At 39.5% G+C, this 16,584-nt stretch overlaps 1 protein-coding gene and 1 long non-coding RNA gene across 2 annotated transcripts; one reads left to right on the top strand and one right to left on the bottom strand.

Annotated features, from left to right (window-relative positions):
* The first annotated feature begins 1,134 nt into the window (after window positions 1-1,134).
* On the top strand, window positions 1,135-4,356 carry LOC103946565 (scarecrow-like protein 21). Its single transcript, XM_009357287.3, has 2 exons — window positions 1,135-1,298; window positions 2,187-4,356. Exon 2 carries the CDS (start codon window positions 2,325-2,327, stop codon window positions 4,074-4,076), a length of 1,752 nt encoding a protein of 583 aa, XP_009355562.1. The 5' UTR covers window positions 1,135-1,298; window positions 2,187-2,324; the 3' UTR covers window positions 4,077-4,356.
* A 1,698-nt stretch (window positions 4,357-6,054) lies between these two features.
* On the bottom strand, window positions 6,055-8,413 carry LOC125468462. Its single transcript, XR_007250854.1, has 2 exons — window positions 7,466-8,413; window positions 6,055-7,376 (listed from the first exon to the last, which is right to left on the bottom strand). It is a non-coding gene; the product is annotated as an uncharacterized LOC125468462 (long non-coding RNA).
* Window positions 8,414-16,584: the final 8,171 nt, after the last annotated feature.

The following is a 16,584-nucleotide window of genomic DNA, read 5'->3' as shown; positions in this document are numbered from 1 at the left end:
AATAAGGGGAGAATTTTTTTTTTTTTTTCACGAGTAACCTTCAAATAAAATTAAAAGAAAAGTTTCATCAATTTCTTCTATTAAGATGTTTTGAATACGTAATAGTCATATCCAAATAAATCATTTCTAACAACTGAGACCTTGATGTATGAGAAATTATCTCGCTCAAGATATAATATGCACTAAATAAATGAAAGATTTCAATACGCGGCCAGTGATTAATCCATAACATCTGCTATCTGCAACATCAATTTGAATCAATGGTTTTTCAATAATGTTTCGAGGGTTTACAATAGAGCCATATTACCGTCAGATGTAAACATTTTACTTCGATCACAAGATCTAGTATTGCCTTTTAAAAACGACACTAAAATTTTTGGACTAGGATTCTCTTCCTAACTTTTTCCATCCCTTTTCATCTTCTTCTTTCACATTCTCTTATTTTGTTTTTCTTTTATTATAAAAAAATAATATAAGATATTGACGTGATTTAACCGTGATTGTTCAAATAATTAAAAAAAAATAGAAAAGAAAAAAAAAAAGAAAAGATAATCCTAATCTAAAATTTTATATTCCGGTACATGCTAGAAAATTCCGAACTTTCAATCATATCATCATTTCCTTTTACCAATATGTCCAGAGCGTCCACTTGCTGAGAAGAAGCGCGTATTGACATCCACCCCAAGACTTTCAACGACCCCAAAGCTAGGAATGTTCTGTTGTTCAAACACTGCACCGTGTTGTCGGCGCTAACGCCTCACCCCTTTCTCTCCGTTTACTATGACATCATCACTTATTTAATTCACTAGAGTATTTTTTCTAAATTCTCTTTATAAAGATCATAGAGATATTTAAATCATGTTCGTTTATTGTATATTGTGCAATCAATTTTCATCAGATACTATTTATATTTGATTTAAAATAATTTCTAATCGCTGTACAATAAACCAACATAATTTAAGAATCTTCAGAATTTGTACAAAAGAATTAAAAGATGATCGTCATTCAAGTAATTCAGTATTTTACACAGCACTGTTTACGTCACCGTTACTTCCGTACAAACTCGCCGTCAAAGAGTCAAACCCCCTCTCTTTCTCTCTCCTCGCTCTCTCTGCTATATATACCTTGGAAGCCTAGCATCTACTACTTTCGAAAACTCAGCGAATTCAGAGCTCCCACAACTTGACCGAAACTGATTCATGTACCGAACCAGAGCTTACCCACTACCAAAACTTGCTGTCTAAGCTAAAGACGCAGACGACCCATACGACCCAGAAGGCCCAGAAGAGAAAATACAGGTATTTGTTCGTACAAATTAGCTTGCTCGTAGATATGTATATGTTTGAATTGATTTGTTTAGGTATAATTTTTTGCTAAAAGGGAAAATCTGAGGTTGTAGCTCGTATTGGGCTTCTTTGATTGGAGCGTGTAGGTTGATTGGTGGCGCATAGAGCGAGGAAATCTTGGGATTTTCTTATTTTCTTCTGTTTTCTATCACTTTCTCGGGAAACAAACAGAGGGTGAGTGGGTTTGGAGCGTTTTGTGAATTGAAGTGTTGGGTTTTGTAAAATCGTTCAACTGTTTTTGATATTGGTTTTTTGGTCCTAAATGGAAAATTACTCCTAATTTATTCACATGGAAGTTAAATTTTATAAATTGTATACCTTAACATAGTTTGTCAATTGTATAATTTTATAAACTGTGTTCTCCTGGTGTCGGGTCAATTGATCTTCTGTTTTTCGATTGATGAGGCCGATTAGTCTCGCCCAGTTTGAATCAATCTCCATTTGGTTATCTGTTCCTGACTAACCAATCGATAGAGGGACTAGTGATGCTTTAGGAAAATTGGAGGCCTTTGCCTTCTTCGGGATTCTTTTGTCGAAGGGTAGGAAGACCTGGACTTCTTAGACGAGATATCACTTGCTGAAGTAATATTCCATTCTATCGATCGAAGCGGCCCATTTCGTTGCTTCCTATGCTTCCAAAGGGTAGCTCAAGTACTCTTTATTCTGATTTAAGTCCGTTTAAGATTTAAAACTTTTCTCGATGTTTATTGATTCGATAAAACATTTAGGCAAAGAAAGATTGTGGGTTGGTTATAATTTCTGCTTTTCAAGGTTCGGTTATCTGCAATTTTTCCCTCGGAATGTCTAGTTAATGGGCCTTTTTCTGTATCAATATTGCAGGTTTATTCTGTTATCTTGAAAGTTCACAAGGATTGCCAAGAGTGTTTCTGGGGAAAGCACAAAGCTTGACCCTATTCTAGTTGATAAGCTGTACGGTCGGATTTCTTCACATGGAATAGCTGATGCCAATCTCGTAGCATGGACCAGCATTTTGGATTTGGTGCGACTGGTGCAGGATTCTCATATACAGCTCCACTTCCCACTGTTCCATCTTTACGGAAAAGGTTACTTGGGTCATTGAAATTTGATACTAGCAACTCACCAAATTCACCCTTTTTGACTCACTTTGATTCCGACTCTCTTACGACACTGAGCGACAGTCAGGAGGAGCGCAGCTCCTCCGAGAATCTCTCAGGAGTCACCCCCTCCTGTACCTCTTCATTTGAAACAAACAGTTACGTCCATCAGTTAAGATTAAGCCCTTCGGTGGACTGTAGTCGAGACGGTCTGCAGGTCTATTCTGGTAGCACTTCTGCCTTAAAGGATGCAAATAGTAACCAGAATATAAAACAAACTTTGCAAGAATTGGAGAGTGCTTTAATGGGGCCTGATGACGAGGAAGAAGCAGTCAGCACACCAAACACTTATATTGGAGAAAGTAGCAGAAGGCAGATGCAGAGGTCCATGTCATGGATCCAGGAGCACCAGGTTTCACAAGCAGTTCAACGCCAGACATCCTTTGTTTCTAGGCAAAGGCAGTTGGGTGAAGTTCAGATTGAGAAACGTCATAAAGTGATAGATGATGCATCTCTAAAGGGTTTGCCAGCAGGTAATCTGAAGCAATTGCTGGTTGCATGTGCTGGAGCTCTCTCCAACAACGACATGGATGGTTTTGAAAAGTTGATTGAAAAGGCTAGAGGAGCTGTGTCTATCAGTGGAGAACCAATCCAGCGACTTGGAGCTTACTTGGTAGAAGGGCTGATAGCAAGGAAGGAGATATCGGGTGCCAATATTTACCATGCCCTTAGGTGTAGAGAGCCTGAGAGCAACGAATTGCTGTCCTACATGCAGATTCTGTTTGAGATATGCCCATACTTAAAGTTTGGTTACATGGCAGCCAATGGGGCCATTGCTGAGGCATGCAGAAATGAGGACCGCATCCACATTATAGACTTCCAGATTGCCCAGGGAAGTCAGTGGGTCACTCTCCTTCAAGCACTTGCAGCAAGACCCGGTGGGGCTCCCCATGTACGAATTACAGGTATCGATGATCCTCGTTCTAAACATGCCCGTGGTGATGGGTTGGAGGCAGTAGGGAGACGGTTGAAAGCCATCTCTGACAAATTTAACATCCCAGTTGAATTTCATGGAGTTCCAGTATTCTCACCCAATGTCACACGGGACATGCTTGATGTCAGGCCCGGAGAGGCTCTTGCTGTGAACTTCCCTCTGCAGCTTCATCACACACCAGATGAGAGCGTTGATGAGAACAATCCAAGGGATGGGCTGCTAAGAACAGTGAGGTCTCTGAATCCAAAGGTAACCACTTTGGTGGAGCAAGAATCAAACACAAACACAACCCCTTTCTTCAATAGGTTTGTGGAAGCTCTTGAATACTACATGGCGATGTTCGAGTCTATTGACGTGGCCATGCCAAGGAGCAGCAAGGAGAGAATCAATGTGGAGCAGCATTGCTTGGCGAGAGATATTGTGAATGTCATTGCTTGCGAGGGGAAGCAGAGGGTGGAACGCCACGAGCTCTTTGGCAAGTGGAAGTCCAGGTTGACAATGGCAGGATTTCGGCAATACCCGTTGAGCTCATATGTAAACTCTGTCATTAGGAGTCTGCTGAGGTGTTACTCGGAGCATTATACACTGGTGGAGAGGGACGGCGCTATGCTCTTGGGATGGAAGGACAGGAACTTAGTATCGGCTTCTGCCTGGCACTGAGTATAGAAAATAAAGATACAGAGGTAGCAGTAGACTTTACCAGCTTGTATTTTTCTTTTAATAGATTCATGATGCATAGCACGCAGCCCTATAGTTTCATTCAATGGAACGCTTTTGATCACTGTTGTTCTTAGGATGGCCGGCATTTGTATGCCGCTGCAGAATGTGTTTCCCTTCCACCGAACGTGTTACCGCTGTGTATACATGATTCTGTTCATCTATCCTTTGCTATCTCTGATAGAGTTGTATGTAATTATAATGTAGGGTTTCTTTTACTTGATCTTTTTGTCACTATATTTTTTGCTTTTACAAAGTATTTCTTTCACTTTGGTGTTTGCCATGAAGCAATGACGAAATACAAGAGGCTTTCGTCATTGCTTCATTTAACGATCAATATTCAATATCCAATACCAGAAGCAACATGCCTTCTTTCTCTGACTGGAAGATTATGTTAATGCAACAATGATGCATATACTTTATACGTATACGTTATTGACTTGTTTTAGTAACAAAAATTAATATATCTTTTGATATGCCGGGGAACTTCTTTTGTCTCGGCCGCCATGCAAACGTCTTTCTTCTCGGCTACCATGTAAAAGTCTTTCAGTTAATAATATTTTATTCAACACATGTATTAGAGAAAAAAAAAAAAAAAAAAAAGCGAACCCCCAGGGATAATTGGGGTGTAAAAATCATTTCTCCGAAATATAATGAAAGAGTGTTCATAGTAAGTAATTTTTTTTATACTACTTTCTCTAATTGGGGTGTAAAAATCATTTCTCCGAAATATAACACAAACTTCAAATCCAATAACGTATGAAGGAGCTATATGTATAGAGGTAATTAATAATTATCTTCATAATAATGCAGGAGACCTAGCTAATGGTTGGGAAATTCTTGTATAGTGTTAGTATGCCACTCAGTACTAGTGTTTGGTAGGATTTCTTTTCGTTTAGAAGTGAGAGATTTTAGATTTGAATCTCGTAGATGACGAATTCGACACCAAATTTAGCTGTCATTACGTGGCTTAGTCAAACTCCTCTCATTTTAGTGTAAAAATATCGATGTAGTCCAAAAAAAATACAAAAAAAAAAAAAAAAAGAACAGAAGTATCAACAAGCATCATGGGTAACGTTCAATGTGCGTGTACAAAAACGAAAGTGTAAGTTTAACTAACATAGGATTCACTTGTATAAAAAATTGTTTCGGCAAGTGTGCTAATATTACGTCTCTAAATAACATTACTCTATTTAAATTACTTGGTCTTGTTGATTTCTGAATTTTTTTTCCTGCCGTGTACGAATTGGACTCATTTATTACAGTGGTGATACCAATAGTATAATATATTAGCTGCCGATCACGGTCGGAGACATATGTCAAGATAACTCTTCAAATTACTAATATAATACTTTCTGCACATTTATCAAACCTGTTCAAACATAGTTCACATTTATTCACCAAATAAGTTTTACAAAGCATACTTTAAATAAAGTTACATAAAGCTTCTTGTTCCTTATTCAAACAAAGAACTAACACTACCAAGATCTTTATTTTATTTATATTTACACATAGCATACAGTAAGTATCATCTCTAACACAAGACTTAATTCTTTGGTTTCGAATCTGCACCAATTTAATTAGGGTGAGTATAAAGATCAGTAGGGACATTATACCTTAATATATATAATCATGAGTATATTATTTTTATGTAGTTAAAGCACATTAGAAAAATGATATGTATGAATGCACAAAATTCTTCTCTTCAAACCCATTAACTTGAACATAAACACCATATTTCCCTTTTGTTAGTGCTCTTGCCTAATTTCCTTTCGCCAGTATCAAATTACCCTTAGATTATTGTGCTCTTTAGAGCTGGCTTTAGATCTGATACCTGTCAAGAATTAGGCTCAATGTCCACAAAGCCCTTTGCAATGGACTGTCGCTACTCCTCTAAATTTCTAAAGACTTTTTTTTTTAATTATTTGACAAGCCACTTGTGAAGTCTTCTCACATATAATAAATAAAAAGAGGAGAAAAAAGTAATACAATTAACTCTGAGATCCATGGAAATCTCTTTAAACAGCCTCCCTGCTTCGTCATCATCGTTGTACTTCCTCCCCATAGCCACTCTACAAATAACATCTCGAATAAGCGCCCCAAATAGTTCAGTTAAATCCACGACTGATGTTGAGGAGCAGGAGGAGGAGGAGCACTGATTAAGTATGTCGTTCATCATGGATTTGGTTTCCTATTCTCTCACCCTACGAAAAGAGCGAAACTTTTGGGTTGGGCTCTTCCTTGGGCTTGAGTACCTAATATTGGTATCAAAACTAGGTTCCTGACGCTGACGAGCGGACGACCTGGAAAATGCTATCTTAACCGGATGACCCAAGGGTGCGCCGCCGTTAAAAGTGAAAGCCACAAGAGTAAGAGCCGCTGTGAGTGTCGGGTCTTCTGAAGGGTGTTGTAATGTTATGATCCCACATCAGCAACACCAGAAATAGTGTGGTGGTATTTAAGTCGTAGGGCTCCTCCTCCTCCTCTTCAACATAACTGAACTATTTGGGGCGCTTATTCGAGATGTTATTTGTAGAGTGGCTGTGGGGAGGAAGTACAACAATGATGACGAAGCAGGGTGGCTGTTTAAAGAGATTTCCATGGATCTGACAGAGTTAATTAGACGTGTGAATATTGGAGACTATATTCAATGGCTTGCTTGGTTCACACGTCTCAATGGTTTGGACGCTGAACTAGAATTCCTATAAACGGTTCGACAAGTTTTTAGATACAGTTGTGCAAGAGCACATGGATGATGTTCAAATCAAGAGCGAGGATGAAAAGGACATTGTGGACGTTTTGCTTTCAGTTCAGAAAGAAAACGTGGCTGCAGGTCTATCGATTGATCGAGTTACCATAAAGGCTACTGTCTTGGTATTATATTTAACATTCTCTCTCTTACTCAGTCTTATCCTTATGTTGCTGTATAATTAATTTTTATGCGGTCATGTCACATTGGAATTAAATAATTCGTGCTATCAAACAAAAAACATTCGTAATTGGATTTGATCATATATTTTCATTTTTCGAGTAGGCACATGAAATCCTGACAGGCAGTAGTATGTAATTAGTCATATTAGCTAGCTATGTTAGAGGAATTATTTACTTTTATTGATATACTCTTATAGGACATGTTTGCTGCGGGCACTGATATCACATCCAGAGTCCTAGAGTGGGCGATGTTTGAGCTTGTAAGAAATCCAATGGCATGAAAAAATTGCAGAACGAGGTAAGGAAAATAATCTGCAACAAAACAGACATAATTATGGAGGAAAATAATCTGCAACAAAACAGACATAATTATGGAGGATGATTTGGTCGAAATGCATTACTTGAAAGCAGTGATCCAGGAGACTCTTCGCCTACACCCTCCGGTTCCGCTGCTGTTGCCTAGGATGTTAAAGATGCGAAAGTAAACGGCTATGACATTAAGGCCAACACACAAGTTATGGTGAATGCTTGAAAAATTGGAAGAGATCCCAATTCGTACGACAAACCAGATGATTATGAGCCAGAAAGGTTCTTGGATAAAGCCATAGATTATAAAGCAAATGAGTTCCAATTCATTCCATTTGGGGCTGGCAGACGTGGATACCCAGGAGTTCAGTATGCCTTGGCTATCAAAGAAATTGCTTTGGCGAATTTAGTGCCCAAGTTCGACTGGGAATTTCCTGTAGGTGCAATAGTAGAAGAGCACGTAGACATGACTGAATCTACTGGTTCAACCATACATAGCAAGTACCCTCTTAAAGCAGTTGCGATTCCGTACTATGGTTGAATATATTGTTGGATAGTGGCCAAATTAGGCTAGGGAACATCATGATGAGAATTATTGTTCCTTGTTTTGTGGCTTTTTCAAAGCCATAATTATTTGGTCCATGTGAAAGCCACGGGGTGGTTTTCCTATTGTTTTAATTGGCAGCATTTGTTAAAGAAGCCGAAAGCAAGAAATAAGAAAATAATGAAGGAACATCATGATGAGGAAGCATCATGATGAGAAAGCATAAAGAAGCATCCAAGGGGAGAGCATTCGGCTCTCCCATGAGAAATGTTGAACATTATATATTAAGGCATTTGTTATGCCTTATGGTGAGAGAGAGAGTTGCAGAGAGAAATCAAGAGAGCTATAGTGAAAGGTCTCTTGTGAAAGAATTCTTGGGGTAGAGTGAGGCTCTTGGGAAAATTCTGTGAGTGGGTGTACAAGGGATATGGGATTGGGTTATGTCGATTTAACTCATGTGTAACTTGTACTGTTTTTTTCATAGTGAAGAGCAATATCTTTCCGAGGACGTAGGCAGGTTTTTGCCGAACCTCGTAAATTTCTCGGTGTCTTTATTTCTTGTATTTTAAACTATTCAACTGTGGATTTGTATGTTGGTGAAGATAATCAGCCAAGAACACATGGCTTCACTACTGACAGAGGACTATATTGCTATAAAGTCATGCCATTCGGCCTACAGAATGCAGGGGTGACTTATCAAAGGTTAGTCAATTCAATGTTCGCTGAACAGATTGGGAAGAGCATGGAAGTTTATGTTGATGATATGTTAGTCAAAAGCAAACATGCTGACCAATACATCACCAACCTGTCTGAAACCTTCTTCATCTTGAAGAAGTATCGAATGAGGTTGAACCCCAACAAATGCGCATTCGGCGAACTAGAATTTCCCCCAATCACCATCCTTGAACAGGCAGACATGACAGACAATCTAAATTACTGCCCTTACCACAGACGTCTGAAGCTAACCCCCAGAAGATCAAAGCAATCATGACATGAAATAACCAGTAACTTCAAAAGACATCCAGAGCCTTACTAACAAGGTGATAGCCTTGACCAGGTTCATCTATAAGGCCACAGACAAATGCGCTCATTTTTTCAAAGCACTTAAGGGAAGTAGTACATTGCGTGGACTAATAAATGTGTTGAAGCATTTAAGAACCTCAAGGAGTACATGAGTAAAGCCCCTCTGCTTTCTAAACCTGAAGTTGGTGACACCCTGATTGTGTATCTGTCTGTCTCGACTTCAGCAGTTAGTTTCGTCCTCATTCGAATAGATGGTAGTATCGAACGACCTGTCTACTACACTAGCAAGGCTCTACAAGATGCAGAGACACGATACTCCAATAATGAGAAATTAGCTCTAGCATTAGTCATGTCTGCTTGGAAACTTGGGCCCTACTTCTAAGCACACTCCATCATCGTGCTTACCAATCACCTCATTCGACAAATACTTCAGAGTCTTGACACTTCGAGGCGAATGATTAAATGGGCGATAGCACTGGGTGCGTTTGACATCTCATACCACCTAAAGCTAGCTGATAAGGGCTAAGAAGTTACAGATTTCATCGCCGAATTCACTTATCCTGTTGACATTTCTCCTACACCTAAGGCAGTGGCTTCATTACCCCCGGAAGTTCGGAAGCTAGAACCAACACTCCCAGTATGTACTTTATATGTTGATGGCTTATCCGACCAACAGGGTTGTGGAGCAGAACTAGTCCTGACTACCCCTGACAAAGTGGCAATGGAGTACGCTCTTCACTTCAAATTTAAGGCGTCAAACAATGAGGCCGAATATGAAGCCTTTTTAGCAAGCTTATGTTTGGCTAAACACCTTGGAGTTTAACAAATTGAAATCTTCAGCGACTCCTAATTGGTGGTTAACTAGGTCACGAACAACTTTAACACTAAGGATAACTCCATGACAGCGTATATTGCGCAAATGCAGCTTTTGCTCAAGCACTTTCACTACCAGATCACCCAAGTCCCTTGAGTGGCAAACAGTCATGCAGACAGTTTGGCTCGCCTAGCCTCAACAGTGGAAGACAATGTTGGGAGAAAAATTCATGTCAAATTGTTGGCAGCACCAAGCACCATGGTCGCAAAAATGTGTAACTTACAACAGGAGGATAGTTGGATCACCCTGATTTATAAATTCTTTGCTTATGGCACCCTCCCAAATGATAAAGTCCAAGCTAAGCAGCTTCGATACAAGTCTACCCACTACCTGATCATTAATGACCAACTCTACAAGCAAGGTTTTAACCTACCATACTTATGATGCCTCATACTTGCGGAAGCAGAAATTGTCTTTCGGGAAATACATGAATGAGTCTGTGGAGATCATGCTGGATCTTGATCCCTAGCATATAAGGCTTTTCGCCAAAGATATTACTGGCCAATACTCCACCAAGATGTCATCAGAATATCCCACTCATGTGATAAGTGTTAACGCTATGCAACTATTCATCACTCCACTCCCAAGCCTCTTACTCCTATGATCAGCCCTTGGCCCTTCGCCCAATGGGGACTTGATTTGATCAGCCCAATGCCTGCAGGGAAAGGCAAGGTCCGTTATGCAATCGTTGCAGTTGACTATTGCACAAAGTGGGCTGAAGTAGAACCCTTGGCAACTATTACCAAGGCAAAAATAGAAGACTTCGTATGGAAGAACATCCTTTGGAGATTCAACATTTCCAATGCGATAATCACTGACAATGAACGACAGTTCAACAATAAGAAGTTCAGGAGGTTCTGCTCTAAGTTCAACATCAACTTATGTTTCGGCTCCCCAGCTTATCCCCAGTCTAATGGACAAGTTAAGGCCATCAACAGAATAATATAACGCACTTTGAAAACCAGCTTGGATAAGGCTAAAGGCTGTTAGCCAAAATTTGTACCCCAAGTTCTTTGATCATACTGCACTTCATATCGGACTTCAACAGGAAAAAATTCATTCTCACTTACCTTTGGTATAAAGGTCGTTGTCCCAGTTGAGCTTAAGCAAGCAACGTTCCGAGTCCAGAACTACAGGCAAAGTGAAAATGACAAACAACTTACCCTCAACTTATATCTAGTCGAGGAACACGGAAACCGGGCTCACTTGAGGAATGTCGCCTATATGCAGTGCATCTCCAACTACTACGACTCAAGAGTCAAACCTCGCTCTTTCAAAGTGAGGGGGTATTGAAGAAAAGACTATTCTGTAATAGAGTCCTGAGCGAATGCATGCTCAACCCAAATTTGGATGGACCATTTGAAGTTATTGGCATCAGTCGCCCTGGTTCCTACAAGCTCAGAAGCTCTGATGACAAGACCATTGGCCATCTATGGAACGCTGATCACTTGAAGTACTATTACAAACTCACACTGTACAAGTGTTGAGCTACGGCCATTTGACATCCTATGTAATGAAGGCTATTTAGCATCAATTCAATAAAGAGGTGATTTAGACAACTTGGTCATAACTCCTTTACATCCCTATCACTTAAACACTCAAGTTTGAAGCTTCAACACGAATGCTTCCAACATGAAATAAAGTCTAAGTATATGTCAACAAGACTATACAAATAAACGAACAACTCCAATAGATTCGTTCAATCATACCCAAGTCAGGGCTTATATCTAAACAAATGATCTATTTAAACATAGCCAAACATTCATCAATGATAGTACAAATACTCGGCAATTAACATCAAAACACACAACACAAGGTCGTAAACATACATAAGCAAAAAACCCTCAGGCTTACAACATGGCATATGCCACACAAACAACAAACTAGTACATTCAGAGTACATGTAGAAAAAGATGGCACTATGAGTCATCCTCATCTGAGCCCGAACCCTTGACAATATCACTCTGTGTTTCAACCCCATCACCATCACCACCATCCTCGGCATCTCCAAAACCATCGTCACTCTCCTAAGACTGCTCACCAACACTAACCTTATTATCGGAGTCATCCTCACTACTAGGATCAATTGCGAGGACGAAGGCTTCACCTTTTTGTTGGTACTCATCCATCTCATCATGGTACCTTCAGATTATGCTTTCATTATCGTAACATTCAAGGATGGCCATCCATTTCCTTTTTTCAACCCGCTCGGATGTAGTAAGGTCTAAAGGCATCATGAAAGGCCTGGGAACCTAAGAACTCCTACACGACATCGTTCTTCTCAGTTGGGATAATCCTTTTCAACCCGGAAACCTCAACTAAGGCATTATCCAACTCTCCTTTAACCTTGGAAACTTCGAGGATAGTTGTCTCCAACTGTTTCTCAGTCGTTTCCAATTGTTTCTTGAGCCCCACGTTCTCACCATTCCACCTCTTTAAACTCTCAAAGTTTTGATCCTTAAGGCAGATGGCCTCAACCAAAGCTTTGCTCATTTTTCTGGCGCCATTCATAAGCTGCTTGTTCTCTTTAAACTTTGCCTTGTACCGCTCGACCTCTCGTAGTCTGTCATCGTACTCGGTCATGACCTACATGACAAGATGATCGTCACTGCTAGGAAAAAGATGGGAGAAAGTAAAGAAATGACAGAGTAACACTTACATAAGAAGATAACATCATCATCCGATCACGATCTGATTCATTCTCATCTAGCGGCTTGCCAAGCTTGTCAATAGTGGATCGGCGTCTTGCCAGGCAATTATTAACATACCTAAAACTACTTGGTTGCATGACAACCTTCAAATCCTTCCAATAGATGCTGCCAACCTCTCCCTTACACTTCCTCTTAAGGCTGGAGCTAAGATCATCTTTTTGGTTAATAGACTATATGGCTGGAGGAAAGATGGGATTGATGGTAGGAAGAGGAGGCAACAATCGTCTTTCCTCCCCTGCAACTATGACAGCAATACACCCGATGGCCTCAGCTTCAGCCTTTTTTGAGACAGTAATCATGAAGACCTCCTTTTGCGACTTAGGTCTAGAGGTTGGCCTCATCCGGTGCTTACGAGCTCCCTTGTGAAACAAAATGTCATTTACGGGAGCTAACATGGGTGTTTTCCCTTTCTTGGTGCTAGTCCCTCTTTTCTTGCTCATTTTCTCCAATAAACAAGAAAAAATCAAAGTAAGGAATGCAACTTCGTACAAGAAAAAAGGGGCGAAATGAAAGATACAACTTACTTGCTCGTCTCTGGCACTCCTTAGGGGGCGAAATGAAAGATACAACTTACTTACCGTACTTTCAAAACAAAGGCCTTAGCTTGCCCAAATGTCTATCCTCCTTAGGCACCCTTAACACCTTCTCTACATCAGCCAGCTCCCATTCAGACAATTTGATGGTGTCTCGCGTCACTGCATGAACGAAAATGTTAGACGCAAGAAGAAATCACAACAAATAGCAAACAATGCAAACAATGGATACATTACAACCTACAGTCTGGAAGTGGGTAGGGACACATCGTTCAGGTGTGACACCCCTAACATGCTCCCAATCATTATAAAGAAAGCACTAATGATTTTTTCAAGTGCAGTATGCCTTTTTCTTACCAAAGACAATATGCTATTTCTCACTCCGACATGCACACTAGCCATACCCAGTGCATGCTTTCATCGGGCGCATCTTATAGCAGTAGTACCACTGATGGAAGGAAGGCTCACCTAACCCACATTTCATCCAAATAATATAAAACCCAATCAAGGTATCCCAAAAACCAGGATTGAGTTGCCCAAGCGCATATTAAATGAAAGATAGCATCCATTGCAACCACGGGTGCAAAGGCAGCTTCACCTCTAAGGTCAATAATTTTTGGGCATAGAACATAACATGACCCTTGGGCGGTTCAGAAGGCAATTCTTCATGATGTACCAAACGCACTCCTACACTACGAGGGATACTACATGATTGCCTTAGGGCCTCAAGCTGCTTTTCGTTTTCTAACAAGTTTTTCTCTAAATGGACCGCTGTGAACTTAAAGCGAAATATGGGTATGGCATCACAAACAACCCTCTCACCCACTGACGTAAAGAAGGAAGAATCAATATTGGCTAAGATTTGACAATTGCGAAGATCATCCAACGTTTCTTTTGTACAAGACTCCAACAAAGGCCCTGAAGACTACAACATTGCAAGCTCAAACCTAGAGCTAGAGCTAGGACTAGGAGAGCCCTCATCACTAAGACGTCCAAACTCTGACATTTACAACAAACAAAAACAAACTTTATCACTACATGAAAGATTAAAACATAAGGAAGTGCTTAGGGCATGAAGAAAAGCTCAACCAGTTCATCATGTTCTCAACCAAATACATGAACATTCAAACAATTCAACAAGAATGAAAGCATGCGATCTAGTGGAGAAGACTACCAACCTGAAGATGGTGCAAAGCAATGACGGAATCCCTCTCAATTGGAGAACACTCTGTCTTCAAAAATTATTACAAAATGAGCAAATGAAGGCAAGGTAAAGAGTGAAAACTTATCCTTCTTATATAAGTTCAACAAGACCAAAAATTTCAAAATCCAAATTCAAATCAAGCGAAAGCCCCACATGGAAAATCCTCAAACTTCCACACAAGCTATGGAGTTTTAAATTTCAAATTTTCAGTTCCCCCCATCCAAAAAATAAATCCAAGAAAAAAAAATAAATAAAAAAAGAAAGGAGGGGGAACATAGCAACTTCATCAATGGAAGACAACTACATTTTTCAAAAATTTCACACACTCTTGATCAAGATAGTGTGAAGCAAAACCAATTTATGGTGCCAACAAAAGTTTCAACAAATGAAAGGCAACTACAAATGTCAAAAGCCTCACACGTTCTTGATCAAGACTGTGAAGCAAAACCAATTTATGGTGACTAACACAAAGCTTCACCTACAAAGCTTCAACCACAAAGCATTACCTACAGAGCTTCAACCTTCAACCAGAAAGCTTCAACTACAAAGTTACAACCACAAAATTTCACCTACAAAGCTTCACCAAATGGAGAGCAACTACAAATGTCAAAAGCTTCACACACTCTTAATTAAGATAGTGTGAAGCAAAATCAAGTTCTTGTGTCCTAAAAATAACTTCAACTATTCAAGCTATATAACCAAACACAAAACCTTGCTGCAAAAAAAATAAAAAATAAAAAATTCATAAAACTCAAGGTTTTTGGCAATCTGTGCCACAATAAGAAGTACAAACAAAAAGCTTTAAATATTAATTTTCTTTTCCTTCCACTCCATCCACAAAGTCCCTATCACAAATGGACATACAATTACACACACACACACACACACACACACACACACACACACACACATACACACATATATACATGTTTTCAAACATGTTATAATAGTTTAAACAAGAAGTCAAAGCTCCAAGTTTAAATAGTGCACAAAAGCACAAGAAATTCACCAGCAGTAAAGGTGCTACAAAACTTGAATCCCCCCAGACTTTTGAACCTCAACAGTAACAAGGATCCTCGAAGCTTGCAGATCACAAATGGCACCCAAGTCAGCCACACATGAAGGCCTTCTGCAATTCGCACCCTTCCTCTTTGTTCAAGCCTTTGCGACCTGCAAAAGCTTCATCAACAGGCCAATAGACAATCCTACTGTCTGGAAAAACTCATGAAGAAGAAGAAAAGTTATTATTTTATTATTAAATCTTTATTATTCCCCATTGAAATGGTCGGCCATGCATGAAAGAAACCCATCATTACGTTTTCTCAAATTATTTATTTATTATTTTATTGTTTTGTGATATTTGTCACATGATCACCATCAAAAACGTGGCAAAGCGCATCACACAAAGTCTTATTATTTAAATGGTTGTCTTCCCATATCAGTGACACACTACACTTACAGATACATGTGTCCTTAAATATTTTTTATAGTGAAGACAGTCTTCCGGCACATCATTATTCTTATACCATGTGACATAATCAGACACCACATCCTTTCATTTTGTGGTATTTACCTCATAATTATCACATGTACAAGCTCATTTTTCACTAGCCACATCATACATGTTTAAAGAGGCATTTACTTGTGCAATTTCAACCCGTTTGCATCAACATTCTATGATTGCCTTTAACTATTCCACTTATGCAACATGTGACTTACTACACAATTGAAAAAAATTATTTATTTGTAGATCGATGAGCCACGTGCTTATTTTGACAATTAGGCTACTTGCAAGACACCTCCTTCATCAACTCCTCGCCCGAAAACTTGGGGGACCCCTACCATATACTACTACACCTCGGTATTCGAAAGTTTCGCGACTACTCAATGACTTGGATTTTTCAAGTCCCCAACCAAGAAGTTTCTTACTCGTGAAATTAAGGGAGCACTATTTCAACCTACAGGATCCACCCACGAAGTTTCAACATGCAAACTCCAACAAAAGAAAAAATTCAAAGAACTTGGTGAAGGATGCCTTAGTGTGCTTAACACAACACGTTAAACGAAATAAAGCTTATTTATTGATATCTTCGATAAATTACAAATACCTGCATATACATGAATCAAAACAAACAAACAGGAGGAGACCTTCACAAAGTATGCTCATGAAAAGTCTCAGCACTCGTCAAAGCCCCAAAAATAAAAGGCATCGAAGGGTGATCATTTGGAGCCTCGGTATTGGTCAAAACCTCAAAAAGATGAAACACCAGAGGTTGATCATTTGGAGCTTCTGTACGTGGTACAGCCTAGAGGATAAATGCAATA

This window comes from the organism of the source record quoted next, unplaced genomic scaffold (genome assembly GCF_019419815.1).
Source record: "Pyrus x bretschneideri cultivar Hongxiangsu unplaced genomic scaffold, Pyrus_bretschneideri_v1 Contig38, whole genome shotgun sequence".
In the NCBI taxonomy this organism is placed as follows: Eukaryota; Viridiplantae; Streptophyta; class Magnoliopsida; order Rosales; family Rosaceae; genus Pyrus; species Pyrus x bretschneideri.
Note: the sequence above shows the minus strand (reverse complement) of the source record. Positions and strands in the feature narration are given on the sequence as shown.